This window comes from Gasterosteus aculeatus, chromosome 16, assembly GCF_964276395.1.
Source record: "Gasterosteus aculeatus chromosome 16, fGasAcu3.hap1.1, whole genome shotgun sequence".
NCBI lineage: Eukaryota > Metazoa > Chordata > Actinopteri > Perciformes > Gasterosteidae > Gasterosteus > Gasterosteus aculeatus.
In genome coordinates, this window is record NC_135704.1 from 15,949,038 (window position 1) to 15,968,713 (window position 19,676).

The window sequence follows — 19,676 nt, forward strand, 5'->3', positions numbered from 1 at the left end:
GGAAACACAAGGGGCTCTGCTTTGACAGACGAGCTTTAAATTGTTCACATTTGAGCTTTTAAACGAATCCCTGTGAACCGCGATGGCAGAAAGAAACAAGCAACTGAGGACAAAAAGGGTTTTATGACACAGGAAGGGGTTAACCAAGGATATAATACGGTAAAACAGTTCTCATGGTTTGTGTTTTGTTGTATATACACTCGCTGTAATAGATAACGTTTCAAACAAAACAAAAATGTTAAAATAGCAGTCTTGAGATTACACACCAATTGTGTCACATCCAGAAGGGAAAAGGAAAAAAACAAAAGTAAAACAAAATCTTTCTGCTCACAAACGATTTTCCCTTTTATTTTAAAGATTTTTTTCATATACAACATTGTATTTACATGGTCTAGTATTATTTACACAAAATTAACAAGTGGCACTGTGTAGTTAGGAGTTCTTTTTATCTTGTTCCCTACATACTTTATTTTTAAACCAAAAAAGAAAAAAAGATGTCAAATCCCCCCCTCAAAACAACTCATTTCAACAATGCGTCATGTCTTTACCCCTCAGCACTACTTGCCATTCAGCCTCCTACTAAACGCCGTCCTTATCCATCTGGGCTGTTTGCATCTCTACATAAATACATGATGACCCCCCCGGTCCACACTCCCTCTGATCAGTACCCTAAACGCACTCAAACGAGTGTACCAATGACGCGTCAACAACTAAACACTTTGAACCCAAACAGCTCGTTACTGGATAGTTTGTGCAGAGGGAAATAGATTTATTCATTATTCACCGCAGGGGTCCATGTTTCATTTTCATGTTTGAAATGGTATAGTCTCGTGTGTGTGTGTGTGTGTGGGGGGGGGGGGTGGGAAGGGGGGGTGGACTCGTCTTTGATGCCACTTTATCAAGAAGCCTTTGCCGTTAATTTGATTTGAGGTGGTGGCGACATAAAGCCACAGAGTGCTCCTTGTTTTCGATTTAGAGCTCGTACGCGAACAGTCACACACACACACACACACACACACACACACACACACACACACACACTCTCTCACAGCAGTAGGTTTTTGTTTGCTTTTACGGCAGGTACTGAAGCAGCCGGCATCTAAGAGGCTACACTGCATTCCACTGCACGGTGTAAAGTACGACGGCAGCTCAAACGCCACTTCGGCAGAAAAAGATTCAACAGGCAACTCGATGCAGCGTTTTGTGATTTGAAAATACAAACAAAGTACCATCGGGGAGGCATCAATGACCTCTGAACCGGCCCTGCCCACTACCGAGTCACACGGAGCGAGGAGCCAGCAGCTCAACTGCATCCGTCCGGGGTTTGCTCCCGTCTGCGATGTTAAAATGTCTATTCCCCGTTTACGTGAAGCAAAAGGGGGGCGGCAGGGGGCACGTTGAAAGTCCGCCCCCCCCCCCGCCCAGAAGAAGCAATTCTAAAAACAAAATGCTGACTGCGAGAGCGACTTTCACAGGACTTGTTGGTGATACCGCCGTGGTAAGCTGACAGCGTCGCGCACACGGAGGGGTTGGCGGGTAGTGTCTGGCTCAAGGACACTTCAGCAGGGACCCCGGCTTCGATTTAAGCAGGAGCTTAAATAAGGACGTGAACTGACCTCAGCCCCGAACGCATCACGCCAAAGAAGTGGCAAAAATCTGTTAAGAAAGATTGATCGCAGTTGAGAGTTAGAATCTTCTAGTGGGAGGTGTGTGTGTGTGGGGGTGGGACAGAAATTTAGACCAGAAAGCTGAGCTGAGAAGTACAATAAATTAAATCAGTTCTTTTTTTTTTTCACAAAAAGCAAAAGAAATAAAGTAGTTAGAAGAGGAAACGCACTACTGTACTACCTAGGATTTAATCAGGAAAGCATGAAGCTCTAGATTCATACAAACAAACATACAAGTCTTTTTTTGTTTTTTTCTTCAGTGGACAGGGTTTGACACAAACTAAAACACAATAAATACTCTTTCTGAGGAACAAAAGATAAGGTATATCTCTTTATCAGCTAAAAGGACACATTAAAAAAAAAAAAAAGGCAGGTCCGTCTGGCAGACTCGCCTCAGAAGGGGACCAGGCGACCTTCGTCCACGGGGCCGGCCCCTCCTCTTCGTACTTATGGCACTACAGCAACTCCCCGTCCACGTGTTGTTCTCTCGTACGCTTAACTTTTGATTCTTTCTGTGACTTTTTTTCTTTACCCTGAACATACAATATCCACTAACGGTACCTATTCAACACAGCTGGGTTGCTTTTTTTTAAATGTCGAGCTTGTCCGTGACTTTCGCGTAAGTTTGTTTGTGTCGTGTCTTATTTCTCTGTTTTTGTCAGCATAAAGTGCAACAGTGCTTTTGTTCTCTCCTCCGGCCCACCTGGCCTCCTCCTGGCAACCCCCATGACAACCAAAGGTCAAAAGTCAAGGGTTGTCAGCGTCAGGGTTCACGCTGGTCTCGCTGATGGCGCTCGCGATGCTTGGAACGCTTGAGACACTCGCAACGCTCGGCTCCTCCACCTCATCTTCATCCTCCTCCCCGTCTTCTGTCACTTCCCCCACATCCAGCACCTCCACCTCTTCGTCGTCGTCCTCCTCCTCTTCATCCAGACCTCCTTCCAGCAACTCCACCACAGCCACGTCCTCCGGCGCCGCAGTCTCTGCTCCTTCCCCTGCAGTCTGCTGCTCCTCCTCCACCTGTCCCTCCTCCTCCTCCACCTTTTCTCTCAGCTGGTAGACGACGGTCTTGACTGGTTTGACCAGGCCCTCCTCGAAGACCTTCAGGATGGCCTCGCACACAAATCGGTACTGGCTCTGATGGTGAGATGGACAAAGAGGTTGTTGACTGACGGATCAAAGAGGATGAGAGCAGCGAGACGGACAAAGGGAGGTGTCCACATACCGGCGTTTGTATCATCATGGCCCTCTGGTCTCGCATGGTTCTGACGATATCCAGAGGGTACACCGGCTGGCCGCACTCCATTAGACACAGCGCCGTCTCCATGGTGATCAGAACCCCCGTCCGGCCGATGCCCGCACTGTAAACGGGACGGCCCGCGGAGAATTGAGTGGAAATGAGTACAGTTTGCCTGTACATCAACGTTGAGCCGCATGATTCAGGGTGTCTGTGTGTTTGTGTGTGTGTGTGTGTAGGGGGAGGGGGGGAGGGGTATACCTGCAGTGCACCACCATCGGCTGGTTCTGTCCGGCACGCTTGGTTCGCACCAGAGCCACAAAGTCCAGGAAGTCGGTGGAGTCATCTGGTACGCCGTGATCCGGCCATGCCAGGTACTGAATCTGGGTGAGCTCTCTCTCCTGCTCACTCTGAACACACGCACACACACACACACACACACACACAAATGATTTCACATCATAATTTCATGTCCCTTTCAGAAATTGTAAATTGGATACATGTACAATCATAAACAAACTGAGGGCATCCGCTCTCACCTCAGTCGTGACCCAAGCTCACTCAGTAATGAATTGATCAGATCACCCATCCTCTGAACCCCGAGCAGGTTATTGTATTTCATGTGGGCGACCTCCTAGCATGTTCCACTGAGCTCACCGCACAGCATCCTGTTTGTGTAATTGAATGCGCTCTGAAGCGGCGGTGTGAATAACAAACGGTGGTTTTATTTCTTCCACTCTGCTGGAGCACTTGGGGATTCGTTTTGTTGTTGTGGTTGCCCATTTAATAAAAACAACACAATATTTTCTATAGCTCTGCAACATCCAGAGAAATGTACATTTTTCTGTTGCTGCTGTAAAACTGAAATTAAACATACGTCTTGTTCATTCAGAAAATAAAGATTGTATAAACAAAAGGAGTGAGATGAAGACCGCTGTCTTCCTCTGTCATACTGCCTTGCCATGGTAACATATCTATCTCCATAGCAACAATCACAGGCAGAGGAGACTGCTAATTGCCTCCTCCTACAGCTATATATTCCAAAAGGTCACGACGCACGGGCAGCGCACAGATAACTAATCAGGAACACACCGACCGCAGCGCCTGATGAGAAAACAGCAGTGACACACGATTATCCGTTAAAAGTTAACGTTCAATTCAGCTTTTTCCTTCTGTACCGCCGCGTTGCGTCATGAACTGAAGTACGACTGTGAGCATCGAAAGTTGTCGACATTAAGATAAGAAACTGTGCTCTTTTAACTACCACCGTCCCACTCCCTGTTCCTCCCTCGCCCGGTGCGCTTTCTCTCCCTCGCGCTTTATTTCAGAGAGCGATGTGACCGACTGGGGCGGTTGGGTTGTCATGGTAACCAGATCCCAATACGTGGCCAGCATGCAACTGTGGGAGCCAGAAAAAGAACAGCCCACACTGGTCACCATGGCAACACACCTCCTCGGGGTCCTCAGCAGGCTCATCCTTCCTGAGACGCTGGTCCCCGGCTTTGATTGGACACAGCGCTGTTTCTCTGTGATGCCTCTGGCCTCGTCTCTATCCTGCTCCAGTTCTCTCCTCTGGATTCAGACCTCACTGTCCTTTTCTGTTGGACACCGTTTCTCTTATGTGTGCGTGTGTTTGTGGTTACCTGTGTGTTTGTGAGACTCATCTCTCGGACCAGGAAGGCAGTGTTGCCTTCTTCATTGTGGCATGTAACTGTAAAGTCTCCGTAGGTGGCGCTGCTGCCTGGATTCGGCCAGTACTGGTGACACTTCACCTTTAAACACAGACACCAGTTCGGTTTACAACTGAACAGTTAATACACTTAAGATGTCACTAGTGTTACTCTCAGGTCTGGGGTCAGAGGTCATGGTCCGTCACAGAAGAGCATATCACTTAAGGTAGGAATCTAGTCAGTTAAAAACACCGACATACAACATTTAAATAGAATACATCTGAAATCATTAAAAAAAACAAAAGGCATGTATGATTTTAAAATGTTCTGACGCAGGTCTTTTGTTTTGCTACTAAACTCTAAATAAGCAACAATGCATGCTTTCCATTTTGAATTAACAATATTCACATAATCAAGACACAATTTGCTTAAGTTTTAAAATATTCATAATGTATGTTTCACTACAAAACAGGTAAAAATGTGTTTATCAGGTTTGAGGAATTCAAAGCAATGCCACATGTACAGCAAAGGTATTTGGTTTGAACACATTTCTGTCCAACATACTGCAGTTCAAATGTGGTTTCCAGTCCTTGTCTGTGAAGAATTCCTCTACGTACCCGTCCCCTCTCGACCTGCGTAGTCAGCATGACCACCATAGACGAGCCCTGCTCCCAGGTCATCTGCCAGAAGTCGGGGCAGGTGTTGGGCAGCGGGCCCTGGCACGCGATGTAGCGGTTTATAAGACTCGAGGCTGGAATCTCCATCTGCAGAGATATTCAGTTGCAAGGGTTTCACTTCAGAGCTCGTTCTCCGAAGTGCAGAGAGATAAATGTTCTCAGGTTGTTTTGAGGTAGAAACATTTCTACAGCCTCTGACATTGTAGTGACACTAAAGATTGAATTACATGCCACTAAACAATACTAAATATTTAGAAGTACACTGCTGTACATTCCTCATGTTTTTGTTTTTTTAATTCTTGTAGAGAAAACAAAAACTTCACAGAGGAATAGAAATTAAATGTGAAACCGAACGTCTTGTGATTATTAACACTGCTTGTCTCTCAGCTTGACAAAAGGCAGCAGCATGTGTTACATCCAATTAATGATGACATTGATGAGAAACTCGAAGTGGATTTAACGGCTTGATTAGACGAGTGAGAAGCGGGGGCGGGTGTCCTTCACGCTGATCATTAATTAGGCCGTAGAGATAAACAATCATTAAGATGTGAAACAAGTTTCTTTGGTGCAGCATGTGAGAAAAATGAACACATCTTTGTTCGGCCGCATCATTGCCTTCCAACTCATCGGCGTTTGCTTTGCCACCACACATGTCCAGGCGCACCCATAACAGGGCATTTAGGGAACAACGATTAAGGTATATCTGAATGGGGCTTCAATAACATGCATGAGCTACCGAGCAAAAGAAGAACTCACAATGTTACTGGCTTTTAAAGCTCATGCGGTTAATTCGTTCACCAGTTAAGGCGACCAAAGTGTTCCAACATGTGTTTTGATGGTTAGCCGAACAGACCACCCACCGCGGCTCAGATACCGGCAGCAGGATAACACAGCAACAAACTCACATTGATGTAATTTGCATTGATGTAGTCATCTGTGCTTTTCAGAATAACCCGCGTGGCATCATCTGCAGAGAGGGAGAGAAGAAAGAAAGAAAGGGGGGATTACAGAAAGACAATTGACAAGCATTGAAAGAACATATTTCAGGTGGGGGGAGGCGAACACGGGGGTCGCGGGAGAGAGCATCAGTGAAGTCGGTTCATGTGTGAACAAACGTGCAGACAGTCACGTACAAGGAGAGATGTCTCTGTAGCGATTTTTGGAAACGTTCTGAGGTAATTTGGCACACAGCATGGTCATCCCGGGCCTCTTCCTGTACAGTTGCTGCAAGGAAAGGAACACAAATTCATGTCAAATGAACATGAAGGACAATTTCAATGTGTCTGTGGAAGCATGTATGCACATGTTTACGTTTGTGTTTTTATCTTATCTTACATCGAACTGAGCGAGTATGGCTCCACTGCTCAGGCCTTCCTTCAGCGTGACCATGGAGTCCCTCAAAGCATGCTGGTCTAGCTGGGCGGGGTCCTGAGGGCACTTCTCAGGGATGTACTGAAAGTCTGGCTCGGAGTCCACCTTCTCCTCCACCACGTCATAGATGGCTGAGTGGGACAGAGAGGAAATATGTCACCTCATGTATGGACACACAGCGTATGAAATGGCGACCTGTTCACACTGTGGATTGCTTTGATGGGACAGCATCGATTTAAAAGGACCTCTTAAGGTGACGCATCTCAAGTTGAACTGTGAAAGATCCAACCAATGGGGACAACTTACCATTTGGTCTGACCAATAGGATGAGCTCTCCGGAATGACTCTCGCAGCTGGCTTTGATGAACATGACCACCTGGTCATGGGTGTGGTCAGAGATGTCCCGTCCATTAATTAAGACTACCTGGTCTCCCTCGTTAAGGCGAGGCACACACAGGTCGGCCTGAAGGAGGAGGGGGGGGGGGGGGGGGGGGGGGGGGGGGGGGGGCAGATAACCACACGTTGCATTTCATAATCAAATGGACATTGGTGCCTTTTGTCTCGTCCTCTACGGCAGTAGCGCGCTCACAACGTGACTTTGGAACTCATGTTTTATTCACCATCCATCTTCTAAACCCACACAGTTTATTTCTTACCGTACAGATTGTCTGAAGTGCATCTAGTGATTAAATGGCATTAAAGACATGCCTGATACTGTGGTGTTGCAGGGCTTCTGCATGCTTGGATACAACAACCTGGGTAGACCGGTCTGATGCACACTTGAGATTTTCTGTGTCCTCGACAAACTGCGTGCTACATTCTGGACTAATTAGAACACACTGTTGGTTTTAGAGTGTTGACTTACTGAAGTTCCAGGAGCCACCCGCGACACAATGATGGGCATCTTCTGGTCGGCCCCACCCTGGACACGACGGGGCAAGACCGAGTGAACAGCGTGAGTAAGGGGCATTGTTGCGATTGTTGATGACGCACACATACTGTGTATGTGACGGGACAGTGAACAGACTTTTTTTTCAAACTTGTCTCATCTCTCACCTTGACATTGAAGCCAAAACGTCCGTGTTCGTCAGGTCTCATCTTGATCAGGACCAGATTGTCATGAGGAACAACTCCATTCAGCTGCAAAGTGGGACGCAGATTAATAAAACTTGCATTCTACTTTCCTCCCGACCTTCCACCTCTGGGTGACTGGACTGCTGCAGCTCCAACACTATTTCCACCTTTTCTACTCTGGAATTAAGAGTAGAATTTTCACTTCGCATCTTGAATAAAAGACTTAAAGCGACACAAAAATATCTATAAATAACCGCTTGAAGGCGGCTTAGGTTGTAATTTATTTCCATTGCTAATGACATTCCTTAATGAAAAATATACTTAGAACCACCTCACAATGTAGATGACCTTTCATTAACGGCATTTTAACGTATGTATCAGTGTTGCTTGGACATACTGACCGTGGTCTTGTCGGCGTTGACGGGGACATCGTACATCTCATTGAGGTGGTTGTCCAGGAGGCTCTGCTGCGAGTGGGCCTGGATGATCTGGCTCAACGTCTTCCTGCTCAGCTGCTTGGGGGGCAGAGCTGGCGGTTGGCCGTCCAGCCCCTCTGGAGACCTGGAGGGAGGTGTCGAGTCTCACTTGATTACAACCGTCAAATTCTAAATGAATCCCAAAGCTTTGATGAAACCACATGATGGTGCTTTAAAATGGCGAAAAACCAAAGACAAAAACACGCAGACATGTAAAAGCAAAGACTAAAGCCTAGTTTATGCTTCTGCGTTTTCAGACCGACGCAAGAGCCCCTTGCGTGTCCCTTGCGTGCCTTGTCACACCTCCTTGCGTGCTTGCGTGCGTCGACACATTTTTCTAGGTTTGCGTCGAAAGTGATTGGTCTGCTAACTACACATTTCTCACATTTCCGCTTTCATAGCCCGATACCGCCATTATTAAAACGAAGAATGTTTTCGAGAGAACGGATCTGATTGAAGAACCTTTGTCGGAAGAAATGCGTAAATATGACCGCTTATACAAGCCGTCACGGAGGGAGATCTCCACAAACGTCGGTTTGCCGGTCGAGAGGTGCACAAAGTTGTGGAGGAAAATACGGGACAAATGTGTCCGCGATGAAAAGCAGCAGTGGCGATGCACGGGGCGATAAAGTCTATGATAAATAAATAAATAGACGTGACTCTCTAGGTCGTCTTCAACAAAAACATGTTACTCCGCCTGTTGTTCTGGCGGTGAATTGCTCTGCAACACACGGAAGACTTTTAGAACCATGAATCGAAACGAGTGCGTTGACGCAACGACGCAGACGCATGTGCCAGCCTTAATGGTCGAGCTAAAGATCATGCTTCTGGTTAACGAGCTGGAGCAAAAGAAAAGGAGACAATGGCAGAAAAACAGATAAGCGGGGGGAGAGACAGAGAGATATTGCCAGAGAGAGAGGCTTAATAGCACTTTGTTAGTCATAATGCATTAACCTCAATAAAAGGGCTGCAACAGGGAGGGACCCGAGGGACCCGAGGGACCCCCCCCCATCACCCAGACAGTAGAAGGCAGTCGGTGAATGCGATGAAATGGACAACGCAGTCAGGTAAGGCTTTCAGAGGAATCCCGGCTCACTCTCTGGCGGCTAAAAGCAAGTCACTTGAGTCTGCAGGCGTGTGCGTGTCTGTGTGCGTGTGCGCACGCATGCCTGCGTGAGTGTGCGTCTCTGAGCAGGCACTCGTGGGACGGGAGCACCAGTCAAAGAGCGCAGACTCTGTTTTGGCTGCTGCAACTGGGGCCACTTAGTGTCTTAAATACACACACGGAAACAAACGTGCATTGTGGGTCAAAACCAGGTCAAGCTCTCTGGGAGGGGGGGTGGGGGACACAACGGGCTCCTGCATTGCTGTGACGTGTGAAATGGATTTCAGTTTACCTGAACTACATCACTTTCCTTAATCTTTGTCATGGAACAAGGACATGAAAATTGTGCTGAAGTAATACATATTATGGTTTATGACAAACTAATACTAAGTTAAGGACTTTTTGTTGACTAAAACTATTAGGATGAAGACTAAATCTAGCCACCAAAATTAAGATTCATTTTTTGACTTTCAGGGCTGTGTTACTACACAGTTGTACGATACAATTATAACCTTTGGTTCCTCGACGCTGTCAAGAAAACCTACACACTGCATTTTAAAAACCATCAGAGGGATGTGGTAGTTCAGCCCAACAGATAATTTTGAATCTGCTCAACTAAAAACAGAACACCATGGAGAGGGTGTCTGAGCGTTATGGTTTTGTCGTATTTTGATGAGTGGAACTGACACAGCGTATAACCGAGGCCTCTGGAAGAGAAACCAGACTCTAATTCGGTTTTTATAGGACGAAAATCTTGGGGGAAGTCACAATGGGGAAATTTGGATTATGGGCCTGAAAAAACACAGTTATTGTAAGAGGATTCTTTAAGATCCTCACCGACTAATCTATTTGAGGCGCGGTGGTGTTTATTTTATATTAGATTTAGAACTGATTGCTCCGCCACACCAAACTGAATTTGGGTTGGAAATCTTTTAAGAAGTCATCACAATGGGGTTGAAGGAAATTCAGAGCCACCAAAGCAAAACGAGATGATAAAAGATCACTGAATTTTTTATTTCAACAACAATCAACTTTTTGAAACCGTAACCAGGGAACTAGATTTGAAATATTTGCAGCCGAATACTTATATCTGCCATAAGGAAAGTCCTGCTCACCCTCAGATCTGAGTCTCTGAAGGATTTATTTCCACATCTTTAAAAAGTGAAGCTTATGTGTGTATTAAAAACATTCATGACTATCGTAATAGACAGATCAAATAACCTGGGTTGATATCGTGTGAGGAGGAGAGCGCAGGTGATTACGTCATCGCTCGGCTCGGATGAGCCAACCGGCTCTGTGCGTGTGGAGCTTTGTAGGCAGCGGAAGCGCCACTGAAATGTTACTCAACCGCTCAGATTTCCAGCTGAGAAATGTTCCGTCCGAATTCTCTCACCTCTCGCTCACTTTCTCACACAAACACGCACGCACGCACAAACTCCTATAGCGGCGACGGAAAAAGCCCGTCGCACCTACAGCCTCGATCCGCTGCACATATGTGCATCCCGCGCTCGTGGCTCATTTCCAGCTCAGTACGGCAAAAAGATCCATCTGGACATTCAGAGACAGTAACGCAATGTTTTCATATACCGTAATTTCTAGGTACATGTGCATTTCGGGATTCCACTCGAATGCGTGTACATGCTTGGTTATCTTCTCTGTATGAACATACTTTTGCATACACTGTGTAACACATATTCAGGTATATACAAGAGCCACAACTTTACACGGCAGATATTTTATAACGCGTGCATGAGGAAAACACACACACATTAATTCCTATTTCAGCCCTGTCTAACCTCTCCACCCTGCTACCCGCTATAAACACATTTTACTGGCTGGTTTTCAAAGGGTTCCTCTTTCACTGGGACCGGCTAAGTGACACTGGGAGAGGGTGTGAACTGTTTGGAGAAGCCACAGTCACACAGACAGACATTTAAAAGACCAGCCGACTCAGCAGCACAGTCAGACAAAGTGGCACTGACACGGCTGAGTATAATTAAACTTCCAAATTAAAGGGTGTGGGGGATTATTCATGAGGCAGTTCATTGAAATTGAAACTCATTTGCCTTCCACAAAGTCAAAGGCTGGCTAGTTTTCCGTATCACTGTCTTTAAAGGAAGTGTGCAAAGAACACGTGGAGAAAGGAGAAGGAAAAGAGAAGTGAGACTGGGGACTCACGGAGAGTCCAGGCTGATGCTGTTGGCCTGCGTGGACGACGCTGATCTGTGATTGGAGGAGGAGAAGACAGGCAGGCTGGGTGAAGCATGGATCACGTGGTCGACCAGGTGGCCGACGGACGAGGGGCGTAGCCGCGTGCCCTCCTGCACAAACAGCGAGTTCCTGACAAACAAACACAGCGTCAAAGGGCTGAGACGGCAAACTCTAAACTTATTCTTGGCATTGACCAAAATGTGTCCTTTTAAACACTGAAGGCAACAGAAAGCTGGTGTCTAGTTCATGAGACTTACTCTGATCTGCTCATAGAGGTTCAGATTAAAATCACAGAAGCATTTTGATCAGACAAAAGACTTGAGGCTAAATCTTGTCTGGGTTTTAACACTGAAACAATGTAATATTGGCACATGAATCTAAAAGTTAAAACAATGCTTTATGAATGCAAACTGCAGAATTAGATGGGTTCTCAGGAAGAAATAACAATCCCGCCAGAGGTCAGAGGTCATAGTTGGGCTTTGGGGACATTCCTATTCCAATTTCAAGTAGAAAATATAAAATAATAAATAAAATGTCCTTAGTGTCTTCTGCAGCTGGCAGACTAACACTAGTTAACACTAAACAAGTGGTCAACTTTTCAGATCTGGTTTCAAGTTAACACAAACTACGGACTTGAGTAATTTAGTTCCTGTAAAAGCACTGTGTTGAAAATATTTCTGTCGTCGAGGCTAAATCGGGGACTCACTGAGTGGGAGTCCCGGGTGGTGAGCGAGTGGGCAGGCTCTGGGTCTCCAGCCTCTCATCCGATAGGCTGTTCCTGCTGACTGACTCCCAGTCAGTTCCGCCCACCAGCTTCCTGGCCAATGGCTTGCTGGGTGATCTGCTTAGAACAAGACGTTCATAACGGTTGTGCACCCAATACAAACAACAATTAAAAAAAAACAAGCTCCTGTAGATCCTTGAACTGATCGAGAAAGATGTCTATTACCTGGCAAATACTCTGTCCTTGATGCCTTTATCTTTTCCATACTGCACCGACTGCACCTCCGTCCGGCCGCTGGAGACAGATACAACAAAAACTCAGTGGACTGCGACTTTTACTGTAATGAGCCAGCAAGGTCAAACAAAATGATACAAGAAGCCACGGTGGCTTTTCCTTTCCCCAGAAACGAACCTGCATTACAATTAAATCTTACAAACTAGTAAAAATAACAACGGCATTAACAGTTGAACGCCGTGGGCCAGCCGGTAACAAGTACAACGGATAGAATATGGAAATTTTATCATATGTTTACCACTGTTAATAACACAAATTTTGAATTCAAAAAGGTGGATCATGCAGGAAAGTCAGTCCACGAAGCGAAAAGACAGTCAAGCCGAACATCAGAGCAAAGCATGCTGGGGTTGGATCACTGCTGCTCAATAATGCATCACAAGACCTCAAAACATCAGGTCACCTCTCACTCTCATTTCATAGAGAAGCCAACCAAGATAAACTACATCACAGAGTAAAATATTAAAGGCTTTATTTTGATCATTAAGTCCCACTTTCCAACTTCAAATACCCCCAAAAATATATGTTTTCATTACAACTAGTTGTGATGCAGCCATTTCCGCTTGACCTCTTCACCACTACCAACAACAACAACAACAACATTACGGAAAAGATGGCGAACGGAGAGCAAGGTGAAGCTACATCCCTCTACTATTTTTGCATGATGTTAATAAGAGTACAGCGAATGCGAATGGCGCTATTGGCTGATTTGATAACGGAGATAAGACGCCAATAGTCGACCTATCAACTGGATCGGATCAAGTTATCCAGGGGTGTTAGTCGGATCGTAGTCAGACCGCACATAGTCAGACAAAAGGTGTTTACATGAAACGGATAATTCGATTTCAGTCCGACTAAGCCAGTTATTCGAATCCATGTAACCACGCTGACTGTTTCTGCCTCTTAACCCAAAGGGAAAACAACTGCATCGACCTCCAAATAAACATGCGAGTCTGTTTACTGAGAGTCATTCAGAGTTGAAATGTAGACAGAGCACATTTATGTGTGTGTGTGTGTGTGTGTGTGTGTGTGTTTACAAGCCAATCTGTCAAAGTCTGGCCGATAGGAAATTACTTTTGGGAAATTCACTGTCTCACTCTGTGGATATATGACATCATATATGTATTCTCTGCCTGTGGCATCTTTGTCCTGACCAGTATCTGAACTTTGATCCCAGGGTGAAGTAGTGAGCGAAGAAGTTCTTCTGTGGTGGGATGGGCCGATCCAGCCTGAAGAACGTGTGGTGCTCCACGCAGGCCTTCCACAGGTTTTTACAAGCCCGATAGTTCACCATGTTGAAGCCCAGCAGTGTTTCCCGGGTCTCGGTCTGTGTGCAGGGAGGGAGAGTAAAGAGGTTAATGGGTATTTAGTATGTGAAGTGACGGCGGGTGACCGGGATTCGGTTCATCTGAATCCAACAGTAGGCTTAACGTAAGAATGGTACAATAAAGACGCGTGTGGCTAACAGTTTCCACTTATTTTAACTGTTAACTTAGCTAACGGTTTAAACTGTTCATAGATAACAGTTACCTGTTTTTGCCTTTAATTAACAAATGTTCATCCAGTTGATCAACTAACTTTCAACAGTTTATCCATAACTGTTAGGTAACCCGCTAACTGTTTATCCCCTTTTTAAACCAACTATTTATCCATAACTGTTAATTAACTGTTTCTAAATAACTGTTAGCTAACCATTTAACTGTTTCTTCCCTTATTAAACAACTGTATTTTCCTAACGGTCAGCTAACTGTTTAGTCAAATAAGTGAATAATCAGTCAACCGGTTAACGTTAGCTTACTATTTCAACTATTTATCCATAACTGTTAACTAACTGTTTCTAAATAACTGTTAGCTCACCATTTAACTGTTTCTTCCCTTATTAAACAACTGTATTTTCCTAACGGTCAGCTAACTGTTTAGTCAAATAAGTGAATAATCAGTCAACCGGTTAACGTTAGCTTACTATTTCAACTATTTATCCATAACTGTTAACTAACGGTTTCTAAATAACTGTTAGCTAACCATTTAACTGTTTCTTCCCTTATTAAACAACTGTATTTTCCTAACGGTCAGCTAACTGTTTAGTCAAATAAGTGAATAATCAGTCAACCGGTTAACGTTAGCTTACTATTTCAACTATTTATCCATAACTGTTAACGAACTGTTTCTAAATAACGGTTCGCTAACCATTTAACAGTGTCTTCCCTTATTTAACAACTGTTTTTCCAGAACGGATTACCGTTTAGTCAAATAAGTGAATAAACAGTCAAACAGTTAATGTTAGCTTAACCGTTTATCCACAACTGTTAGCTAACGGTTTGTTCATTACTTTTAGCTAACGAGCTCAGCTGGGACTTTGTTACTTTCCGCTTTCTAATGTTACTACAATCATTTCCTTAAACGTTCAGTGTGTCATAATTTCCAGCAATTTCATCTGTTGAACTCTACCAATATTTAGTTTAACGCAGGTTTTTGGAATCACACTCGCGATGCTGTTCAGGGCATTTATTTAAATACGTTAGCGTAACACACATTTAAGTTCAAGGCTCTCCAGATGCATTCAGGGAGGTGGAAGGGACAGGAAATGGAAGAGTAACAGAATTGTATTTTGTTTTTGTTTTTAACACACAGTTGTGCAGACAGGTTAGTTTTCTATACGATAGTTAAATTATGAAGAAGTAAACGGGGGGGGGGTGCAAGTCAACGAGGGCACAGTCAGCAGGAGGTTGATCTCACACTGATTACACACACATACAGACACACAAACACACGTAAGTAATCTCTTCAAACGTCACACTTGTGGGGAGGGAGGTGGTGGTTATGAGATGTACAGGTGTGGACGCGCACACCTACCGCCTCTCTTCTTAGCTGGATGAAGAATTGCTTGCACTTGAAGGAGATTTTCACTATTTTCAACCTGGAAGAAGGAAAAATTAATGAGACCATCAGCTGTATCGGGACACTGAAGTGACGTTTTTACACTTTTGATAAAAGTCAGTCATTGTCCTTTATAAAGTATCATTAGTGGGTACACTATCAATAGCCAATTAAGTACACAGTAACAAAATCTACTAATATTATCAAGACCTATACCTAATATTTGATATGATCAATGCTTTTTAACATCATTGTGTAAAATGAAATGGCCTTGTACAGCCAATATTTAATGACTATTGTATATATAAATCATCAATACTGTTTGTACAGATTTAAAGCCTTATTGAATTTTGTCCCCCGCCTTTGTGAGTTTAATATAATCAATTAACACTGTTCAAATGCCATTGTGTGCACACAGAGGAAAGTTTCGTGTGATTGCTTGTCATATTGTCAGAGCAAGAAATTAAACCAAATGCTCCAAAAGCCAAACAAAGATCAGCTTTCTTTTCTTCGCAGCTTTCAGGTCAATACGAACGTTTTGTCACAGCATTGTGATTCTTTCTGTAGCGAGTTGATTCATTCACAACCGGCAATGTAGACGGAAACACTGCATTCAAAACTTCCTTTTTTAGGAACCAATAAATAGAAAAACAAAGGACCCTTCTCCATGAATCGCCTGTTCCTCAAGTAAGCTGACACACGAGTCACATCCCAACTGTTCGTTTAACCTCCGACCCGCTGCTGCTCCCACCAGAGCGGGAGAGTGCGACCACGCTGGAGACACCAAACGAGGACAATCTCGTCAATCAATTGACGGAATGTCTAGTCACGCGTCCAAAAGTCCAAAGAGGCAGAAACGCCACAAAATAATATCAGACCTAATTGCGAGGTCTGCTGATGAGCCGCAGCAGAGCAACATAATCCTTTCAGCTCTGTTGCTGCTGTGACTCATCGCTCGCTGCTAAATATATTTTACATACTTACTCAGACACTCTCGCATCGACAAACACACGCGCGCACTAAGGCAGAATGTGAGTCACGCATCCAAGTGTGGCTCATTTCTGAGGCTGTTTTTCACAAATAGGAAAGAAAAGGCAAAACGTCACTTTGTCTTTCGACGCTGCCTTACTGTACAGTTCCATTTATTTTACACGTGTGGGAGCGAGGACAAGCGGAGAGGAGGGACACCGGGAGATGTAACAGGACTCGAGCCAATGCAGAGCGGAGACAATCTGTGAGCATAGGTTGGAGAGACACTGTGGACTATTGTGTCGCTCTCCCTTTCTCACACGTGGTCGCGCACAGCTGTTGTCGACACCACTAAATTTAGCTCAGCTGACTGGATGTGGAGACACTCGCGCAGGAAAAACTGTACCACAGTTTCGCATTGGTTCAATGGAGACTTATCCACCCCCTCACCAATAAGCCTTCACACAAAAAATGTCATGGTCTGGCCCCCAAATAAGACAAGGGCCCAAAAACACAGAAACCTTCATGCTGCAAACACACTAATCTTTTTAGGAACATCTGACGGTGTTAGACATTGAGTGACCATTCAGTCCTCAAGGATCTATATACCAGCTACTCTGTGCATTTGGTCTATGTTGCGCGGGAGGGAATTATCTTTCAGAGTTAGTGATTTGAGTTGTTACCATCTCAACCCCCGGCACCCATTAACATTTAGCCTCCCACTGAGCAGCGGCAGAGGATGGTAGATTTCCAAGAATCGCTGCTTCGGATAGAACGGGAAGAGACAAAAAAGGCTTATGGACAACGAGTATAGGAGACTGAGCAGATTTGAGGCCTACAATATTTCCTGGAAACGTAGTTCAACTGCCCCCCTCCCGCCCCCAGGAATATCTGGTGGAGTCATCCGCATAATTCCAGCGTAGATCAACGGCGGCTTAACCGTTTACACGCTATGTCAATAATCACCATCACACTGTGTGAGGTTTCCAGAAATATTACGTGGCACATTTCTCGGCAAAAAGGCTTCCTGGAGGCCGTTCAAGTGCAGCTGGCAGACGTTTTGACGGACGGGGAGGTTTGTGCAGAGAACATCCACGGTTTGATCCAGGGGGCAATCTGACAGACGTGCAGAAACGGGGAGGTTTTTGTTCTACTCGTTGGTTTCCTCCTTTTTAATCCTCTACCTGCTTCCCATCAGATCTTCATTCAGTTTTCGCGGCCTCCTCCGCTGATTATATATCAACTACATCCATCACCGCTGCACCTCTCACTCCAAAGCTCCAAGACATCTGCCTCATCATAATTATAATAACCAGAACGGCGATTAAGACATCCTTATTCACAAATTGACAACTTCCCTCTGTCCCCCCACACGTCTACAACCTTTGAGCAATCTCGTTGGAGAGGGGAGGGACACCACGCAAACCCACCTAGACCACTAAATTCTATGTTTGTTTGCGTGTGTGTGTTTGATTCTCTCACCATGGGAAGTAGTTGATTCGTACCCTGTTCTTGTAAATCACAATGCCGGCGGACATCACACCAAGAAGGATCTCCGTGTTGCTCTGGTCCTGGTGGAACGAGAGGAGAACGAGGTGTGTGAGTGTGTGTGTGTGTGTGTGTAATGAAGCAGAGCTGAGGAAGGCGTCCTCACTGGTAGTAGTAAACAGACCTGCCTCAGAGAGTCGAGGTTATTAATGGCACAACCCGTTTAAAGCTATGCTTCTATCTAACAGGGCTCTCAAAATGTTCATATAGCAGTTAGTTTGACAACAGCCTTTCTTAAAGTGTGTTGAAATGCTAATTTAAGACATAGAATTATTAGACGTGACATTCCTGAACAGTGTCAGCTGTTGCTAAGCGCCAACATTTTACACGAAAGAAAGTCCATCAACAGTGCTGCTGCTGTCTGATGGCACTTCCGTGATGCCACAGCGTGGCCTTTCTGCACGGTGTGGCATCATCATCTACTGTACAACCGGTTCGCTCTCCTACTCGGCTCTCGAGGGAATAATAACAGCGTTCAATCAGTGCGGTCCAGATTGGGATTTTTTTTTTTTTTTCTTGGTATAGATTCTGACACCGCTAGTTGTGTGACGTTACGGGTTAAAATGATCTGACGCCGACGGGAATACCGAGAGTAGCAACATATATATTCACATATACATGTATACAGCAACAGGCCTCAACAGACTGGAGCGTAAACACAGAATAACACCTTACTCACCCTTGCATAGTGCAGCTCCACCCCGTAGAGCTCCAGCGTGCGTGCTGTGTTGAGATAATTAAACTCTGACTGGGCCGGAGATAGACCGCTGGGAGCGAGAGAGAAGGGGACAGGTACAAAGACAGACGGGGGGCCGGGGCGGTTGTGTGTTGGGGCGAAGGGAGTGATGATGATGACAGAGTCGGGGAGAAGAGAGAACGTGTGAGGCAGAGAGGCATGTGGAGAAGGAGAAAGGAAGAGAAGGGCACAAAAAGGAACAAAAGCAACGGTCCATCAGAGGTCTGAATGAAGTAAAAGGTCAGATAAACTGTGGCACATGTACGCAATGTTCTCTACAACACCACCTATTGCATATTGAATTTAGAAAAGAAAAAAAAAAGAATTATTTCCATGTCTCGTTTTTTGAGCAAATTGAACATGAGCTGAATACAAAAAAGAGCAGTTTTCTAATAATAGAGAATAAAAAACCAAATCCTGGAATATAATGACATTTTGCTTATTTGAGTTGATTGTCCTGCAACGTGCACGGCCGTTCCCCGCCCCCCTCCGGCTGTGGCCTACCTGTGCTGCTGGTGGTGTTTGGCGACCTCTTTGTGGAAGTCGTGCGGCGGGCTGGGCATGAAGCAGAACTCCGACAGGTAGCCGGCCGCGTGCTCCGTCTCGCTGTAGTCCCCCAGCTCAGCTGCACAGGGAGAGAGGGGGAGAATGACTTCGCTGATGAGACCACAGCGCAGCAGCAAATGTGTTGTCAAATAAAGAGTTGTCACAAAAAATGAACACAAAAAAAACACGTGTACCATGTTCTGACCTTGAAGAACATGGTTCTCATCCACAAATGAGGTCTTTGTTTTGCAAAAACATGTTTTCATTGCAAATGTCAAAAAAAACAAAAAAATCTTCTTTGCCAAACACCTTCAGAATGTGAATATTTGAATGCTTTGGCTGATTATTAAAAGAACCAACAACAAAGTTTTAATTTCAATGGACTGTTGCTATTGGACCTTGATTGTGATTCATCTCACACTTTCCCATGTTTCCGCCACCCTCTTTGCTGTGTTTACATCGGTTTACACAGGAATGGAACAATCACACTCACAGTG

The 19,676-nt window shown here is 45.0% G+C and overlaps 1 protein-coding gene across 2 annotated transcripts in view; it reads right to left on the reverse strand.

Moving 5' to 3' along the window:
- Nucleotides 1-104: 104 nt before the first annotated feature.
- Nucleotides 105-19,676, reverse strand: part of ptpn4a (protein tyrosine phosphatase non-receptor type 4a) — a 43,857-nt gene continuing 24,285 nt past the window's right edge. The window contains exons 8-27 of one of the 2 annotated variants that reach the window (XM_040202573.2): nucleotides 19,138-19,258; nucleotides 18,577-18,664; nucleotides 17,832-17,920; nucleotides 15,357-15,420; nucleotides 13,658-13,830; nucleotides 12,438-12,506; nucleotides 12,195-12,329; nucleotides 11,456-11,617; nucleotides 8,098-8,257; nucleotides 7,679-7,762; nucleotides 7,488-7,544; nucleotides 6,929-7,085; nucleotides 6,587-6,753; nucleotides 6,385-6,475; nucleotides 6,157-6,218; nucleotides 5,192-5,338; nucleotides 4,548-4,676; nucleotides 3,166-3,314; nucleotides 2,893-3,028; nucleotides 105-2,804 (exon numbers count right to left, since the gene is read on the reverse strand). In XM_040202573.2, coding sequence (XP_040058507.2) covers nucleotides 2,415-2,804; nucleotides 2,893-3,028; nucleotides 3,166-3,314; nucleotides 4,548-4,676; nucleotides 5,192-5,338; nucleotides 6,157-6,218; nucleotides 6,385-6,475; nucleotides 6,587-6,753; nucleotides 6,929-7,085; nucleotides 7,488-7,544; nucleotides 7,679-7,762; nucleotides 8,098-8,257; nucleotides 11,456-11,617; nucleotides 12,195-12,329; nucleotides 12,438-12,506; nucleotides 13,658-13,830; nucleotides 15,357-15,420; nucleotides 17,832-17,920; nucleotides 18,577-18,664; nucleotides 19,138-19,258 — 2,630 coding nt within the window. In that variant the 3' untranslated portion in view covers nucleotides 105-2,414. Of the gene's footprint in view, nucleotides 2,805-2,892; nucleotides 3,029-3,165; nucleotides 3,315-4,547; nucleotides 4,677-5,191; nucleotides 5,339-6,156; nucleotides 6,219-6,384; nucleotides 6,476-6,586; nucleotides 6,754-6,928; nucleotides 7,086-7,487; nucleotides 7,545-7,678; nucleotides 7,763-8,097; nucleotides 8,258-11,455; nucleotides 11,618-12,194; nucleotides 12,333-12,437; nucleotides 12,507-13,657; nucleotides 13,831-15,356; nucleotides 15,421-17,831; nucleotides 17,921-18,576; nucleotides 18,665-19,137; nucleotides 19,259-19,676 lie in introns of both variants that reach the window. The other variant, XM_078091241.1, reaches the window with a different exon arrangement.